General features: G+C 34.1%; 1 protein-coding gene across 1 annotated transcript in view; it reads left to right on the forward strand.

Moving 5' to 3' along the window:
• The first annotated feature begins 11,893 nt into the window (after positions 1-11,893).
• LOC131428010 (sodium-coupled monocarboxylate transporter 1-like) overlaps positions 11,894-19,431 on the forward strand; it is a 20,732-nt gene continuing 13,194 nt past the window's right edge. The window contains exon 1 of the mRNA XM_058591645.1: positions 11,894-12,333. Within this exon, the coding sequence (XP_058447628.1) occupies positions 12,116-12,333 (218 nt within the window). The 5' untranslated portion in view covers positions 11,894-12,115. The remainder of the gene's footprint in view (positions 12,334-19,431) is intronic.

The raw sequence follows: 19,431 nt of genomic DNA on the forward strand, positions 1-19,431 counted from the left end.
ATATATATATATATATATATATAGATATATATATATATATATATATATATATATATATATATATATATATATATATATATATATATATATATATATATATATATATATATATATATATATATATATATATATATGTGTGTGAGATTATGAGTAATATGAGAAAGGTACCAATAGGTGGATTAAACAGGTATTTTATTATCTAGTATTAGTTTCTACACATTAGGAAAAAATTGATCATGAAACCCAATTCTTGGGGAAATTAATACATTAAATACAATAACCAAGTTTTTGGTTGTCAAAGAATCTGTGGCAGACAACTTCTGCACAACAGTTTCAGAAACAGTCAAATTTGTCTGTACAGTCATCAACTGTTTGTCTGTCGACTATGATCACACTGTGATTACATTGTCACAGATAATCTGCACACTTTGACTGCAAACAGATGGACAGTCAAGCCGATTTTGACTGCTTGCAGACAACTGCAAACCGATTACACTATGATACAGTCAAACTGCACAAGTTTGTGCAGATAAACTGTGCACAGAGATGCCAGTTATTTTCATATAAAATATGTATCTGCTCTATCTGTTTTAACTAGAAAATGAATGAGTTCAAATTGGTTTAAAATTTTAATGTGAATGTTTATCATTGTTCATCATCAAATATTTTCACAAAAGATTGCCATTTGAACATGAATTTGTCCGTTGATTAATAAACTTTTAAAGAAGTACTGCAATCAAATATTAACAGATACTCAGAGAAAAAAGTCTAACTTTTTACTTCTCACTTTTTATGAACCTTTACAAATCTGTATTAAATTTAGAAAATCTGTATAAAATCTATAATCTAATTTAAATCAGTATGCGAACGCATAAATCTATACAATACAGATAAATCTGTATAAATGGCATCTCTGGCTTTGCATTTTGTTTTTAGAAGGGCTAATGCCTAAATAGTAACAGTTCTTTAATTTTTTGTTTTTTTTTTTAAATTTTCCCAATTAACTGCACAGTAAAATTTTAAATTTAAAACGAAAGGTAACGAAAACTTTCCAAAAAAATTTAAACGTTGAAATGATTCCAAATTCTTTCTAAAAATATCGTGTGTTATCTCATATTTGGTATTATGCCCTATTTAATGAAAATTCTGACATTTTGAACCTGAGAGTGTAACAGTGCAATATTTTGGTTTTGATTTCTGTAGCCATTGCTAATTTATGGGATGAATAAAGGACCAACAATAGGACGAATTTTAATTTCTAAGGAATGTGAATCAATTCTCAATGTGGATCAAGGCGAATTAAGCAGATATATGAAAAAACCGTAGTGTTTTTAGTGGCTAAATCAGGTTTTTAAGGTAACGTCCTTAAAAATGAGATGAAATGGGGAACCCCTCACCATATATGTGAAATTTTGCGCTCCGAAAAATCAGGACAAACAATGATTCACGCACGGTCTCCAATTGTTTACAAACCAGCAGTGGAAAGCAAATCATATGATCACAAATTTAGCATCTAGTGTTAGAAGAACAATGAGTAACACAAAATGAGAATTTTGGAAAAATTGATAAAATTCTTCAAATCATATAATAAAACTATGATAAAATTCTTTTCTATAGATCTCTTTCATACTTTGTGATATTTTTTGTAGAAATTTTGAGATCAAAAGGTTTTATCCATATATTTATTTCAATAAAAGAAAAAGCAAGCTAGCCTCATTGCTTCGTCTTGAACCCCACCACCGAAAACGAGAATAAGAATATATAATGCTTGTCTCATCCATTGCGGAATTGTTCATTCTTTGTTACAGATGAAAATCTTTGCTATGAATGCTTCATTTTATATCAAAGAGCCGAATAATATTCAAATATTATGATCTATTTTATATGGAATTACAACTGACTTTTAGAACTTTCACTAAAACTATCTATAGTTTACCAAGTGCATATCATATTAGTATATAAGTGAATAATATTTTATTCTCATGAAATTTGGAAGGAATTATAGATATTTTTTGTATACGCTTGGAAAGTGGACATCAATAATATATATTTGAGATTTCTTAAAATTGAACAGCTTTCGGTTTGTGGATATTCCTGCAAGTCGCTATACAATTTGTATTTTTAAGACGGATTTGTCAAGTAATTTATTGAAATTAATGGCATATTAATTTCTATATTAAATTCAGATATCCTTGAAGATCATAAAGGATTTGTTGCGGATTTTTCAATCTATGAATGAATTTGAACATTGCATTGTTAGTTTAATCGGTCTTGTACCCTAGACCACCTCGTAGTTTTTTGCTTTCGTATGTTCCACCATAAAATTGTACCGTGAAAATTATCCAAGTGAAGCATTGAATGTAAAAGTCACACAATCAATCAATGTGGAAAAAGCATATCAGTTTAATTCGTATTCACGTCATCCAGTTATTTCTCTGACATTACCCACCCACCTTTTTGAGGCACGGTTTTATTTTTAACAATTTTTGCTCTCCGTGTTAAAACTAGGAAATTGGTGTATTGTCAGCAATCCATTTCATCCCCAGTGTCATAATATCCACTGACCAGCATGTATCAAACATCCAATCCACTAACCAAACGAATGCCGACATACGATCCCACCATTCTGTTGAAAACTTTGAATCCTCTTTCCTATTCAGCAGCAAACACCGATGTAAACGATGTCCATCGGCGCCCTGATTCCGATAGGATTGCTATTAAAATCAATTACAACGTTGTCACCTCAAACTCTAGTCGTAACGATGGTGGGTTTGTTCTCAGCCATGCTTGCCAAGGTAGATATCAGTATCGGAATATCAACGACACGTTTCCGTTCGGTTTCATCCCTTCAGGGCGATGCGTTGCATTGCACACCACACCCCACAGCAGGTGACTTGCTGTGGAAATGGTTGCTTCGCTGTTCCTCTCCAACGTTCGAATATGATAGTTCAGCAGCGATGAAGTGAACATTTGCGAATCTTACCCAAACCCACAGCATTACATCGGTTTGTGCAACATTGTATTGAAAATCTAGCACGTGCATCTATGGCCAAAGTTCAGTGCAGAGGAAATATCACTTCCGAATAGACGGAGAAAATCTATTATCTCGGAAATATCCCCAATAACATCTCCAAGCTGTTTTTCTTAGTTAATTGAGTTGCTCATAAATATTTTGTAATCTTTCCCGTCAAATTGAAAGTAGTCACATGTGAACAACTATGGATTACACAATCTAGCGTAATTTGTAGTCGAGCCCAAAAATAATTGACTGACGAACGTCGCAGAACCCAAATGGCGAGTATGAGTATTTACTTTATTATCTCAGCCATTCACTCACACACCCTACTCCAAACCATAATTAAGTCACAGGAAAAATCCTGACTCACCTAACGCCTGGATCCCACGGCCAAATGCAAAAGGGTAAGTTCGAAGTAAACGATCCGAAACCAATTTCCATTAGCAGTCTGTTGTGACACGGAATGTTCGGAAAATGATGCCAGCTCCATGTCATTCCGTGCGTAAGAGTGTAGGGCGTACATGGATATAAAATCGAATAAACCACGATAACATTGCCGTGAAGCATGAATTTTTCATCTCTTTGTTTTTGTTTCATTTGATCCAGCCCGAACCCATTTTTTTTTTGCTCTCCTAGAGGCAACTTTATCTATCCCAAGCAATCATTATCTGCGTTGCAAGTCATCGTCACCGACAACAGAACATCGCACACGTCACGATTTTTATTTATGATCCTTCCGTGTTTACGTGCATGTGTAGGAACAATGTTTGTCGCTGTGAGCTTACAAACTAAACCAACACGAAAGGAGCATATCGATTTCGAAACCGCGAAATGATACGCAGTTCCGTCGCTTTCAACAAGCTTGACTTTCGTCCTTGGGATTAGTTTTTGCTGCTTTTGTCCACGGTTGAATTAGAAATATTCATGCTGACAGTAGCGTTTGTTTTGGGGCACGAGCTGCGATCCCCACCCCTGTGGCAATGAGTAGCTTTCTACTGGGTAGAAGCGGTAGCGCGAGAAAACCGGGGAAGGGGGGGGGGGTCACACTGGTCACCACATCCATCAGTAGCCAGACACGCAAATTCTCTACCTTCACTGTACTCAACCGAAGCACCTATGTATGAGTAAAACCGTATGGTTCGGTTGAGCTGCCGGAATTAATTCTGTGAAATGTCATCGTCATACACGTGCTCGACCGTCCTGCGTCCAGTCCCCATCAATTGGTCGCGCTTTTGAACCAGAAAGTGAAAGTTTGTTGCTGGATGAACGTTGACATTTTATGCGGATTTCATAGAAAATTTTGATTTGAGAAACCCGTAAATTGAAAATAATTGCGCAATTAAAAAGTTAGAATACTCGGAAAAATATCACCAAAAGAACAACAGCTGACAATAAATTGGTGAATTTTAAAATTTCGTATTCATATTTGCATATTGGAAAGCTTGGTAGTAGCTATAAATAAAATTTTCTAGGCTAGAAAGACTCACAAACCCAGAAACATTGTTAGTAGTACAGTACCGAAGAATAAATGCGTCGAACAAAAAATAACTATAATAATATAAACCTGTTTTAATCCACCTAGTGGTGTAAAGATGCCTTTATTGTATTTAATACTGTGGTATTGTATTCAAAATGTTTCTCTTCGAATTTTGAAAAAAATGAAGGGATTAACTAGTATAATATACAGAATGTAACAGTGCTTTGCTCGCAACGACGATTTTAATTTTTGTTGTATCAGAAAATATGCAGTAATTTTCGGCACGACCATAAGACCTCTCGTTTGACTTTGTATGGAACAATTATAGCTTTCATTTGAATCTAAGTTTATGAAAATCGGTTCAGCCATCTCCGGAAAAGGTGAGTGCAAAAAAAATGTTACATACATACTTACATACACACATACAAACATTTTGCGTACTCGACGAACTGAGTCGAATGGTATATGCCACTAAAAAAAAAAATTGAAAATTTTCCCTTTCTGAAACTAAAAAAAGTAAAAGGATAAGGTAAAATAAGGGGATAGAATAGATCAAATACATATAAAATCATAACAAGAATAGAAAGTGTAAAACAATTTCATTTATAATGAATTAAGAGAAATTTTTGAAGCAAAACTCAATGCTCAGACAGAAAAAAAATTACTGAACCACGATTAAAAAAAAAACAAATACAATACTACAAAGACGAAAAAAAGTGAAAAAGTGATAAAGTTAGAAGTAAATAAATAGGAAGTAAACTATAAAGAAGTAAAATAGGAAAGAAGTGAAAACAAAAAGTTAAAAAGTGAAAAAGTGAAAAAGTAAAAAAGTAAAAAAGTAAAAAAGTAAAAAAGTAAAAAAGTAAAAAGGTAAAAAAGTAAAAAAGTAAAAAAGTAAAAAAAGTAAAAAAGTAAAAAAGTAAAAAAGTAAAAAAGTAAAAAAGTAAAAAAGTAAAAAAGTAAAAAAGTAAAAAAGTTAAAAAGTTAAAAAGTTAAAAAGTTAAAAAGTTAAAAAGTTAAAAAGTTAAAAAGTTAAAAAGTTAAAAAGTTAAAAAGTTAAAAAGTTAAAAAGTTAAAAAGTTAAAAAGTTAAAAAGTTAAAAAGTTAAAAAGTTAAAAAGTTAAAAAGTTAAAAAGTTAAAAAGTTAAAAAGTTAAAAAGTTAAAAAGTTAAAAAGTTAAAAAGTTAAAAAGTTAAAAAGTTAAAAAGTTAAAAAGTTAAAAAGTTAAAAAGTTAAAAAGTTAAAAAGTTAAAAAGTTAAAAAGTTAAAAAGTTAAAAAGTTAAAAAGTTAAAAAGTTAAAAAGTTAAAAAGTTAAAAAGTTAAAAAGTTAAAAAGTTAAAAAGTTAAAAAGTTAAAAAGTTAAAAAGTTAAAAAGTTAAAAAGTTAAAAAGTTAAAAAGTTAAAAAGTTAAAAAGTTAAAAAGTTAAAAAGTTAAAAAGTTAAAAAGTTAAAAAGTTAAAAAGTTAAAAAGTTAAAAAGTTAAAAAGTTAAAAAGTTAAAAAGTTAAAAAGTTAAAAAGTTAAAAAGTTAAAAAGTTAAAAAGTTAAAAAGTTAAAAAGTTAAAAAGTTAAAAAGTTAAAAAGTTAAAAAGTTAAAAAGTTAAAAAGTTAAAAAGTTAAAAAGTTAAAAAGTTAAAAAGTTAAAAAGTTAAAAAGTTAAAAAGTTAAAAAGTTAAAAAGTTAAAAAGTTAAAAAGTTAAAAAGTTAAAAAGTTAAAAAGTTAAAAAGTTAAAAAGTTAAAAAGTTAAAAAGTTAAAAAGTTAAAAAGTTAAAAAGTTAAAAAGTTAAAAAGTTAAAAAGTTAAAAAGTTAAAAAGTTAAAAAGTTAAAAAGTTAAAAAGTTAAAAAGTTAAAAAGTTAAAAAGTTAAAAAGTTAAAAAGTTAAAAAGTTAAAAAGTTAAAAAGTTAAAAAGTTAAAAAGTTAAAAAGTTAAAAAGTTAAAAAGTTAAAAAGTTAAAAAGTTAAAAAGTTAAAAAGTTAAAAAGTTAAAAAGTTAAAAAGTTAAAAAGTTAAAAAGTTAAAAAGTTAAAAAGTTAAAAAGTTAAAAAGTTAAAAAGTTAAAAAGTTAAAAAGTTAAAAAGTTAAAAAGTTAAAAAGTTAAAAAGTTAAAAAGTTAAAAAGTTAAAAAGTTAAAAAGTTAAAAAGTTAAAAAGTTAAAAAGTTAAAAAGTTAAAAAGTTAAAAAGTTAAAAAGTTAAAAAGTTAAAAAGTTAAAAAGTTAAAAAGTTAAAAAGTTAAAAAGTTAAAAAGTTAAAAAGTTAAAAAGTTAAAAAGTTAAAAAGTTAAAAAGTTAAAAAGTTAAAAAGTTAAAAAGTTAAAAAGTTAAAAAGTTAAAAAGTTAAAAAGTTAAAAAGTTAAAAAGTTAAAAAGTTAAAAAGTTAAAAAGTTAAAAAGTTAAAAAGTTAAAAAGTTAAAAAGTTAAAAAGTTAAAAAGTTAAAAAGTTAAAAAGTTAAAAAGTTAAAAAGTTAAAAAGTAAAGAAGTAAAGAAGTAAATGTTAACGTAGCAAAGAAGTAAAGATGTAAGCAAAGCCAAGCAAAGCCTTGGTATTACATTCCTGTCGTGGAATTTAGCCTTCTGTTTCAACAGACTTCGCAGCCGATTCGGAGTGTACAGAACTATTGCGTGACTGGTGCTACGATCCTACTGACACTACGAATCCTTCCAGGTCGGGGCACGAACATACAACAACTGGTTTGTTAGACCAGTGCCCTATGCATTAAACCGCAAGCCCGACACAAAGAAGTAAACTCGTGATTTGAACGACGCCGAGAAAGAGTATTTCTAGATACTATTAAACCTTCTCTTTTCTAGCCCTTTAAAAAGTATTATTGAAAAATTCATGAAATTCTGTCCTCGACCACTAGTTTGTGAGCTGATCAAATAACTCAATAGTAATTTTCTAACGAGTCTAAGCTTTGAGATGACTGACCAATTTTGGCGCATTTAAAACCAATGGAAATTGCCAGTTACGTCTCATATAAGACTTTATTTCCCGAATCAGTAATGGTCGCCATAATCCTTCCAAACGTGATCAACATTCACCCTTATTCTGAATAATATTGAATAGTTTAAATGCGTTTGTTTTTTTTAATATTGCAGAACATGTTCATACCTTTTTCCAATTTTGGGGCATGTTCCGACGTGCAAATTCCAAGCGAGCTTCCTTGTGGTGAGGTAGTAAACGAGGAGCACTGTTCATTTTTGCTCGAACTAGCAGCTGAAGTTAGTAATTATCCCTTTTCAAAATTATAAGGCCACCTTTTATGTTTGTCAATTTGTGTTGAATATAGTAATTATAAATATCATTTTTATTCCTTTAACAGCGTTATGTGACTATGGATAAGCGAAAGAGACTAAATCAACAAGAACAAGGACAAATTTTGGCCTTCAAGAAAGTAGGATGGGAGATCAGGAAAATTGATCGTAGCAGATGTGCAGTCGCAAATTGTCTGAAAAATCCAACAAAGTATGGTCAGAATAAAAATGCAGGACGCAAAAAGAAACTGTCAGAGAAAGATACTCGTCGAATAGTCAATAAATCTTCGAATTCTACCTTGAGTTTTTCACAAATCCGCACTGAACTTAAGTTGGAAGCTTCAGTTTCGACGGTTTGGAGGGCATAAAAACTTTCGCCCAACATAGTTCGAGCCAAAATGAACAGTGCTCCTCGTTTACTACCTCACCACAAGGAAGCTCGATTGGAATTTGCACGTCGGAACATGCCCCAAGATTGGAAAAAAGGTATGAACATGTTCTGCAATATTAAAAAAAAACACATTTAAACTATTTAATAACAAATGTGTTAAACTATTACAGGTGATATTCTCGGATGAAAAAAAAGTTCAACCTAGACGGACCAGACGGATTCAACGGTTATTGGCGTGATCTACGTAAGGAACCACGATATTTCTCACAGATAAATTTTGGCGGTGGATCTGTAATGGTTTGGGGTGCATTCTGTGCAGCCGGCAGACTGGGACTTTATTTTTTTTGTATATTTAGGACCTTTTATAACTTTGTCATTAAGGTCCGTGGAACCTAATTTGTATCGTACAAAATGAAAAGTTCCGATTACATAAATGTCCTCAAAACTAGTATGCTACCAGTAATTGAAAGAAGACGCAAGTCAAAGCTCATTTTCCAGCAGGATAACGCCAGTATTCATAAAAAAGCTGAAACAATGAAGTGGCTAAAGTCCGAGAAAAATCATATTTTGGATTGGCCAGCTTGCTCATCGGATTTAAATCCAATTGAGAATCTCTGGGGTATTATGGTACGACAAATTTATGCCGATAATCGTCAATTTTCATCGTTACAAGAACTAAAAAGTGCTATTCTTCAGTCTTGGGAAGCTACTGAACTGGCAACACTGCAGAAATTGGTGCAAAGTATGTCTAATCGTATTTTTTAGACAATAAACCGTTCCGGTGGAGCAACGGATCATTAGATGCTTTTCCCTAAAAACGTTCTATCACAAAAGTTTTTCAGCGAAATCAATCAACTTTTGGACTCATATTCGTGTTTTGCAAACTTATTTCATGTTCCATCGAGAGAAAAAAAATCCTAAAACTATTCCCTTTTTTGTATCTTGAAATTTATGGATGGCCTTATAATTTTGAAAAGGTCTGATCATGCAATCATGAAGAGGAAACTCAAGCCAAAGAGAAAGGTTGTCAAAGACATCAATCAGATGACGACCTGGTGGAATAAGATAGCTAAAACGATGGACGAAGAAGGTGTGCGCCGCTTAATGAGCCGTGTTACAGGAAAAGTTCGAGAATTCTTTTGAAACCGTGACGAATAATTTTATCCGTATTTTTTCTTTAGATTGTTAGCTTTCAAATAAGTTTTTCATCAAAATTCGAGCGGTAAAAAATACATTGACATTTTCCGACCTCGTCGAGCTCAGTCGAATCGATATGACGTTATTCAGAATAAGGCGAATTACTATTGGTCTCCGAGGCTTCGTTCGATAGTCGTTTTGTTTCTATAGAAAAAGGCGAAACCGAACTGGTCTCGATTTTTTTGTTGTTTTTCTTGATACTCGCAAATTATTTTAGTAAACTCTAAGAATTCAATTCGAAATGAACGCTTCGATATAACTATTTATATAATTAGGTCACTCACCATGGGTAAAAAAATACATTTCACCACCCATCTCTTTGAAAGCACGTTTTCTGCTGTTAAGTTTGATCATGCTCTCTCGCCCATCTAAATTAACTCAATAGCCAGTCTCACGTGGCATCAAAAACAAACACCGTCCATTCGGAGTTCCAATTTGCAAAGTATCGTGGCCATTCTTACCCTGGCTGGCACTCAGCAGTCCCGAGCAGAAAACACGACGCTCACTCTCATTAACTATCGATCCCGCTCTTCCACGGTTTCACGTTGCAACTCGGAACATGCAAAGGTGATGACATACAAGCCAGCTCAACCCGTGCTCTGTTTCGCGTAATTAAATTCGCGAGAGCCCACCATCACATGCCGGCCGTCCAGAAAGCGGTAGGGTTACCAGCTGTGGAAAAGAAGAGAATTCATCGCAGGCCCAGTCTCCCACACTCTCCGGATTCGGAAGGCTCACGGGAGCATTCGCCTGGTATGTGACGGTAAACTACCTATGGTTATCCCGTTCTTGCAAATCGAACCCCGCGAGGATGATGGAATAAACCACGCCCCAAAGCCCCACGTTTTGTCCCCTTTGACGCAAGCATGTGGACGAAGGGAATGCAGTCTTTGGCAGGGAGACTAATGAGGTCTGAGCTTGGGGGAGGCTCATATTGGACCTAGGCTATATTATTGATGACGATTTAGTGTGACTGGTGCTGGGTAGGAAGATAACGGGTGGGAAGGATTGTAAATGAAAATCTTACCTCACCTTGAAAATCAAATCACAAATCACTGAAAATCACATCACACATCACAAAAGAATACAACTTTAGACACTAAGAACTATTATCTCTTCTGGAACTTTTCACAATTCTCCACGTTCTGTCAATATTTGAAAAATGAACGGCAGGTTGCTTCGATTGCGCATTTTTTTCTGCTCGCTATAAAGTGACGATAATTTATAGCAGGTCAATGAAAGGGTGGTGATGTGAATTTTGAAACAGAAGCATTTTGATGTTCAAGTATGATGAAAATATGAAGAATAAACTGCAATTTTAGTAATATAGAATTTGTTGGACACAGAGATTAGATAAAAACATTATTGTATTTAAAATACTGATATTACTGTTGTGAATTTTTACTGAGCGAAGGCAGATACACATTTTTGCTAGCAACTGACTGTTTCAGTGTATTCATGATTTTTATCATCAAAAGATCATTTTCGCTTACGTTCAACATCAAGTTATTGTATCAGTAATCATCTCAATAGTAAAGTCGCCACATTATTTTGAGGACTACCTGACTTCCAATCAGCGAATTGTGATAAAATCTGAAGTAATCTATTTGCTAATCTTTTAATTTAACCAGGGCAACGACTCCAGTAGTCATCTCATATACGAAAACCATTAGTTAGAGTGAGATGTGCTACCTCTGTTTGATAGATTGACCTGAAGGGTAAGGTGAAAATAGATGCATTCGGTTTGAGTTTTCGGGTCACTATAACAGCGGTACCGTACAATTGTCGAACTATTTTTTTCTGCGGTATTGCATTATAGAGCCGAAGCATAGATTTTGTATAGCATAGATTTTGTATTCGATTTTATCACAACTCGTTGATTAAAAGTCGATTAATCGCCAAACAATATGGCGACTGTACTAATGAGATGACTGTTGATACAATAGCCCTAGTAACTGCATATTTCAAGAACAATGCATATCAAAGATAAGCTGACGTTTTACGTCAATGCATTTCCACTAGAATGTAATCATACCGCCCCAAAATCGACACCTTTACTTCAAGGTTAACACCATTAACACAGTTTCATCTGAACCATTCTGAACCCAGCCCAAGTGGATCGTCGCACAGACCTTGTATTAGTAACAGCTAGATTCTCGTCACCTCTTTAACTATCATTCTAAATTGCCGATGCTTTAAATAACCGCACCAATTGACGACCCCAAAGAAATCAGTCCCATCGCCCTAGAATCGTCATCATCATTGACCGAGCAGACCGATCATCTGTTCACTGACCAAAGACAATTTTCCACTTCCATTCAAACCCACTGAAATTGAATAATTTACGCTGGCGGTCAAGCAGATCTCGCGAACACGTTGGAGAATGGTTGGGATATTTTCGATATCCCTTCGAAGACAATTCCACGGACGATCTTTCGCCGTGTCCGACATCACACTATTGCAATTCTTGCAATGGATCATCTCGCTTTAACGAGACGTAATTTTGCATTACTATAATGCTTTCTTATCTTTTATCAATCCGGTTAGTTGAGCGTTGGATCTTGACTGTTCCAGATCGGGTTGTATTGCAAAGTGAAGCAAAACATTCTCAGCGGACATCATCTCGAATGTTTGTTTTCTTAAAAGAGAAGTAAATCGAAGTGAATCCTTTAAGGAGTCCTCCGTCCGGTGTGTCATCCCTGAGGGATAACCTAAAGTCCTGCCGAAGTAGTGAACATCTAGTTGTGTTTGATTCTGTGGCTACTAAGATTTTAACAAAATGGCGGGTCTCAGCGTGGACGAAGTGAAGGTATCGCTGCAGAAATTTGGCCTGTACGATTACGTGGTGTTTGTGTTGATGCTGCTCAGCTGTTTGCTGATTGGCATTTATTTTGGATTCATCAAAAAGAAATCACAAAAAGGAGCGGTGGAGGCGGATTATCTGGTTGGAGGTAGAAAAATGAGCGTGATTCCAGTGTCGCTGTCTCTGATTGCTAGGTAAGACCTGAATAGTGGAGTAAAAATTTAGGTAGTGAAACCGTTCGGCAAAAGCAGTTTCACTAAAGAAAAACGTGCTTATTCCACCTAGTAGTGAGATGAAGCTATTTTATCAATCTGCACGAGTTCTAGCAAGCATATTCGTCTGTGCTGTTAGCTTTCAAATAAATTTTAATATTTTTCTGAGTATGATTGATAATTGTTAGAATTTCCGTCTTTTTTCAATTTTTAGGAACAATGTTTCAGTATTTTGTCCTTTGAAAATATGGTTAGGAAGAACGATGTTATTTAACTCAAAAATGTTTTGGACATTTTTTTAAATGAGTTCTGCCTTAACTATTAGTCTGACCGTCGGGTTCAGTCAGACGTTTCCGGTTTTTACCCTTAATTTATCATACTTTTATTTTATCCATCGGCTTGAAGCTCCATGCAGCTTCCTGAAAATTGCATTGGCTATCGATCTATGCAAAAATTAATACCTAGTTTGTAATAAATGATACTGACTACACCTCTTATTTACACCAAAATCAATGCACACGCGTGAATGTATAAAGGTTTAGCCTGACCCATCAGTCAGACCGAAGGTATAAAAATGTATGTCATACGGAGGTTAATATACGTATTTTCCTGAGAACTACGCCTTTATGTTCTCATAAAGAACACGGTTCTCAGACACACGCAGACGTTTGCTCAATTCAAGATTGCAAAATTCAATTTGTTTTTACTCGGTTTGATTTACACGTTATAGTGAATTCTCAATCACAAAATAATAAACGCAAAACTGGTTAGAGGACACGTTGTTTAATAAATCTTCAAAAAATATAAGAGATAGCCCTATGGCGTTGCTCGAATTGTCGACGTAGGTTGTCAAAATCACTACCTTGTCCTATCTAATCGTATTTGTTTTGACTATTTAGGCAGCAGTTTTTTCATTCCATATAAACTTATTGGTGTTCATGCGGAACATTAATTCTATGATCGAGATCATCATGAAATTTCTTCGAATGCAAAGAAACAGCAGAATTTTCGCAGACATTTGCTCAATTCTTCGCGCTGAACTGACTGACATGCGATACTCGTGCATCTGGCTCTTTTTGCAAAGTTTGAGTCAAATCCATACATTACTTCCAATAATATAAGTTATAAGAAATCGGTTTTAATCCTCCTGGCAGTGTAATTATGCGTAGTACTAGTACTTTTATAAAACAATTATAGCAGTTTGTAAGAAAAAGTAACATTTGAAAACTAAAAACGTTTATAATTGGAGTGTTTGAAACAATAGAAGCAGTAAACGAAAAATGTCCAAAATAATCTGATAACGTTGAAATTATTATCAATAAGAAGTTATTAGTTTCGTTGAAACTTTGTACTTTATCGTTAATTTTTGCTGTATCTGTCCACGGTATAGAGTTAAATAACTCCACCGACGTTTTGTTTTAGATATGTCAAACTAAGTACGGCGAGCAACGGCCCACAGCAGCCAAATAATCCTTTTCAATATTTCTTCCCTGATTTTCGATCAAATTTAAATCGGGCGACTGCGTGTTCCACTTGATTACAAGGAAGTTATTTCCTTGAAATTAATCTTTCGGATGAGTATCTTGTTGAAAGTTCCATTACAAGGACACGCCCTTCTCTCAAAATGATATCTCTTTGCAAGTGTAATGTATTGTATATCTTTGATTTATTTTAGGACTAACAAATCTCCGTTTTATATAATATTAGGATCATAGATGTGTAGTTTTTTAAACAACCGATAAGTACAACCACCTGTGTTCGATTCCCAACCCCGCACATAGGGACGGAAAACTTTTCTGGTCCGAAGAGGTGAATGACAACAATGTTAAAATTTCTATATTAAAAAAATGATGATGACGATAAGTACAAGATGTAAATATTTTTCTGATCGATGCCAAGCATTAGAGTGCCACCAAAAAATAATACACATAGTTGAGCAAAATATCGTCATAACTTTGTTGGCTTGAAAAAACTTTTTCGATAGCGCTGCTATTTTTTAGAATTGTCAAAAATCACCTATCTTTGAAAATGACACTTAAGCTCAGTAGAAAATAAACAAATAGCTAATGAAATTTTTTTTTTCATTTCGATTTTTTCATTTTTAAAAAAAAAGTTCAAACAGCACTGTATATCACAGTAATGACTAATCAACGGGACACTGATGGTATGATGGAATTCGAATCGTTAAACCATCAACTAATACAATTGATTATTAAAACAGTTTTGAGCCCAGCTCAGAATAATTTTTCGCACCATCGTTATTGGGAATGATTTGAAATTTCAACCAATCATTACCCGGCGTTTTCTTTGCTTTAATTCCCATAACTTGCTGAGTTTTATTCCGATAGATTCATTTTTTTCTTTGTATATTCTTATACTAAAACATTTCAAGAATATTCTGGGAAATTTTCAAACCTATCGGAATAAAACTCGGCAAGTTATAGGCTTTTATCTTTGCATATCTCATACTGCGAAGAAGTAAGAGCTCGGCACACAAGCCCAAGATTTCTGCTTCGATTGACTTTAAAATTTAGCAAAACATTCTTGAAATGTTTCATTATAACAAGTTATAAAAGAAAATATATGATTTTTTGAAAATGTTAGACCCTACGGGCTCCCTTGAGTAAGAAATTGTTTCCATTGATTTTATAGACGAAAAACTTTAATCGCATTTTTCTCGAAAGCAGGTTTTGAGAGTCCGTGTCTATCGTCATTGAAACACTACTGCACCAATTTTTTTTAATTTTGCACACTTTCTCCATATAAAAAACCAGACCCCAACGTTTTCCTTTTCGTTGTTTGTTACTTTGGAGAGGTTTCATAGCTACAAAATGTTGATTTTTTTTCGTGAAAAAACGTAGTTTTCACTTTGCACACCCACCAAATATTTAAAAAAAAATAAAAAAATCAACCAGAAAAGTTGGAGTCTGGAAAAACTTTTACTCTAACTATGCTGCTTTGATTTCTTTATTTCTGATTAGTCCGCGCTGAGATACAGTGGACACCGCAAATCATGATTTTCAAGAAGCGTCCTCAAAAATGCCCCTTCACCGACTTATCTGTCAATATTTTTTCACTAAAAAATTACATAATGTTGTTCGAATGATGCTTTTTATCGAGCAATACAATCGAATTTATTTTATTGAACGATATATCTGAAAAAAATCGCAACAATTATGATTCTTTTTATCATTTATAACCTATTCGAACGATTATGTTGCCAAAATTGAACCTGGATAAAATCTGGAAAAATGACAAAAAAGGGTGATTTCCGTCGTCCGTGCTTAAAAACTGTCGCATACAAGACCGATCGCATTGCACTCACTCTGGCATACTTGTTATTTTCCTGCTGAACTTGAATGGACGGAGCTCTGCCGCGCGATCTGTCAAGTTTCGCATCGCTTCGCTTCGCGTCGCTTGTCGCTTTCTCTCTGGCTTCACCCTAAGGTTGTTCAGCGCTCAAAACTCCTACTGTTATGACACGGAGGAAAATTCGCTTTAACAAAAATATCCATATCTTCGTTTAAAAAGGACGGATTACAACTAGGTACCTAAGTTTTGGAACAATTAACCCGCATACATCCAAAATTGTACCAAGGTCATTATTTGATACATGCGATTGGAACGTCCTGAATTCATACCAAAATCAACCGGATAATATTTTTTGTAAACTGTTACAATATTTGTTTTTCTTTTCTACTTATGTAGCATTTGATGCAGGTTGATAAATTTTAATAGTTTACGGAGGGCAGTAAATTTACCAAATGCATTGAACACAGAAACGTGCAACATATTTCCCAATATAGTCATTGGACACAGATTGTTTTACCTTTTTTTATATATATAAAAAAATAGGTATAGAATTCGCTCAAAATTTCGAAAATTTTTCCGAGGCCCGGAGGGCCGAATGACATATACCAATCGATTCAGCTCGACGAACTGAGCAAATGTCTGTGTGTGTGTGTGTGTGTGTGTGTGTGTGTGTGTGTATGTGTGTGTGTATGTGTGTGTGTCTGTATGTGTGTTGTCAACTAAGAGGTGGCTGGGCCGATTTTGATCAAACTAGTTGCAAATGAAAGGTCTCCCCATCACCCAAAACGCTATTGAATGGTTTTGAGATCGGATGTTTACTTTTTGAGTTATACGAAGTTTTATGTCAAAATTTTGTTTTTTGTTTTTTGACAGTATCTGTCACAATTGACCTTGAAAACTGAATATGTTTTCAGACTTAGATACCGCACGATAATACCTATCCAACAAGCCATAGATTGTTAAAATCCGTCCATTTTTAACGGAGATATCGAAATTTTTGTGTAAACGACTTTTCCCCTATTCCAGCAGTAGGAGTTTTGAGCGCTGTATGACAAAGCAATGCTTGGGAACAACGGAAAACACGATTTTTTATTCTGTTACATACAATTGTTTCTAAGTACCAAAAAGACTGTGTACAGCATCCTTTTCCATGACATTTAGCCTCGGACCGATTTTAGCACGGCTCGTTTTTGGCAACATAATCGTTCGAATATGACATATATAAACCAGATGATGGCAGATTTTTTTTTAAATTATATTGTTTTAAACTACTTACAGCAATAAATGCTGGAAGAACATAACATCCATATACCATTCGAATCAGTTCGTCGAGATCAGCAAATGCGTGTGTGACAAATAATTTCACTCAATTTTCTCGAAAAATTTCTTTTCTATAAATTCAGATTCATACGAAAAGTCGTATGCTCCCAAACAAAGTTCCTGAATTATGTTTGGTTCCGACCTCTGGTTCCGGAACTACAGGATGATATATGAAACGAAATCAAAATTGTGTAACTCATTCTACTCGTAGATGGCTGAACCGATCTAAGATTCAAATGAATTCTAGGAATCATCTAAGATTCAAATGAAAAGTTTCAAGATTCTATAAAACATCTTGCTCTTCAGTCAGATCCAACTTCCAGTTTCGGGGATACAGGGTGATTGGTATGAAAATGTCTATTCCACATAAATTAATCAGGTTTATCGGGTTAGCAGATTTGGATAGCCGATAAAAAAATTAACTTTTTGTCGATTCAGAAGGCACCTAAAAATTTAATTCGTGCTATGATTTCTCAAAGATGTCTTCCTGATTTTCAAATATTTTGAAACAAATGTAAACTATACAGCTATTCAGGTGAATTTATCTGACTTCGGCCATACCGATTTTAGAATTCCGGTTCCAGTATAAAATCGTTTCTCAAAGCTCAATCGTTTTCTCAAAAAAAGCCTAATCAAATATCAGAAACAAAAATTCAAATTAAAATAAAATTTTGTATATACAAAATTAATTAATTTTATACATACATACAAAAATTTAATTAATTTTATCCAATTATGACTTCCGGTTCTCGAATTACATGATGGTGAATTTTTAAAATTCAAACCGATATAGAAGATGGGATTAAGCTTCTAAGTTGGACTCAAAACTGTTGTAATTTTTTCGTCATATGGCCATACGAATCGGTTTGGGTTATGCTGGTTCCTGAATACCGGCTCTGGAAGTACCTTAAATTACCGTAAACTCTAAAGTGGAACTTACATATCATGGCATCTTTAATCGATTATCACACTTCTAGATTTAAATTCGATCCGATTTGCAGTTTCGACATTACAGAGTAATGAGTGATTAAAATCTCAAATTGTCGCTTAAAACGACGGTCATTAAAATAATGTCATGAAAACTTAAACACCGAAGAATATTCATGCAAAAAACACATGCAGATTGGTAAAAAAAGGTATCATCTCACTGCTAGGTGGATTAAACACGTTTTTTTTGCTATAACACCGATAATTGCGCACTCGCACGTTCAAAGCCTCGATAACATTTTTGTTGTTATGGTCATGAATTTTATCAGTATCTAGAACAAACTTCCTTATGTGCAATGTACCAAAGGAGTTACAAGTCGGCCGTTACAGACACAGACTTCATCCTCTACTTAAAATTCTACAAACTCGTTTGAGCAAAAAGAAGTGTCCGTGTTTTTCGAGAAGTGTTATTTCACGTCAAACTCGATAAGTTTTACCTTAGACAATCAAGTCACACTCCTTTTATGTGCATCTACAAAGAAGTAAATTTTCGTAAGTGTTTAGTTACGCTGAATCATGTGAACATTTATTTTTGTAGACCAAAAGACAAATGTATCACATTAGCAATAGATATGTGTTTCCATTAAACGGGCACGAAATCATTCACAAACATGTTCAGGTGGTCTGATGGGTTCACTTTCTTATATAGCAACGTTGAATGTATCAATTTGATACCAAAGTGTGACATTTTTGGAGCGGCTTCTGGTAACGTCACAAGATTCTGTAGAATAGCTTTTTTCGTTGATTTTATGATTTATATCAAATTGAAACAAAGACAGATTCGGGTTAATTACACTTGCATTTTACTGAAATTCATTTACCAGTTTTAGGGCCAGTTTTTGCAATGAATCGTCCCGGGTTGGTTGTTTAAGGCTCCTGCGCACCCCGAGTAGTGCAACTACTGGGCGATTGCCCGCCATCGCCTTAACCTGTTGCCAGGTTAGATTTCGGTCGACTTCTTTTATTTATTTATAGAAGCTAGGCCGCCATGAGCCTCTGGGTCTGTCTCTGCTGTGATGTCCTGCTGGGTTCCAGTCTAATGGTTGTCTGCAGATTTCGTTTCCGCTCCTACGTAAGGTGTGGCCGACTCAGCCCCACTTTCGTTCCCGAATTTCAGTTGCTATCAGCTTCTGGTGGCACCGGCGATGGAGCTCGGTGTTTGAGATCCAGTTATGAGGCCAAATTATGTTCCGCAGGCACCACATTAGAGTTAAATATTCGGATTTTGGTGCGTTCACTTATCTGCCTGTTCTTCCAGATGTTTCTGAAACTCGCAAAGGCAGCCCTTGCCTTCTTGATCCTTGCACCTATGTCAATCTTGGTACCGCCGTCTGACGCCATTTGGCTGCCAAGATATTGGACGCTTTCAACATTCCCCACTAATTGCCCTGCTACTGTAAAGGCGGAAGGGGTCACCGTCTTCACATTCAACGATTTGGTTTTGTTGACATTGATTGCTAA

Source organism: Malaya genurostris, chromosome 2 (genome assembly GCF_030247185.1).
Source record: "Malaya genurostris strain Urasoe2022 chromosome 2, Malgen_1.1, whole genome shotgun sequence".
In the NCBI taxonomy this organism is placed as follows: domain Eukaryota; kingdom Metazoa; phylum Arthropoda; class Insecta; order Diptera; family Culicidae; genus Malaya; species Malaya genurostris.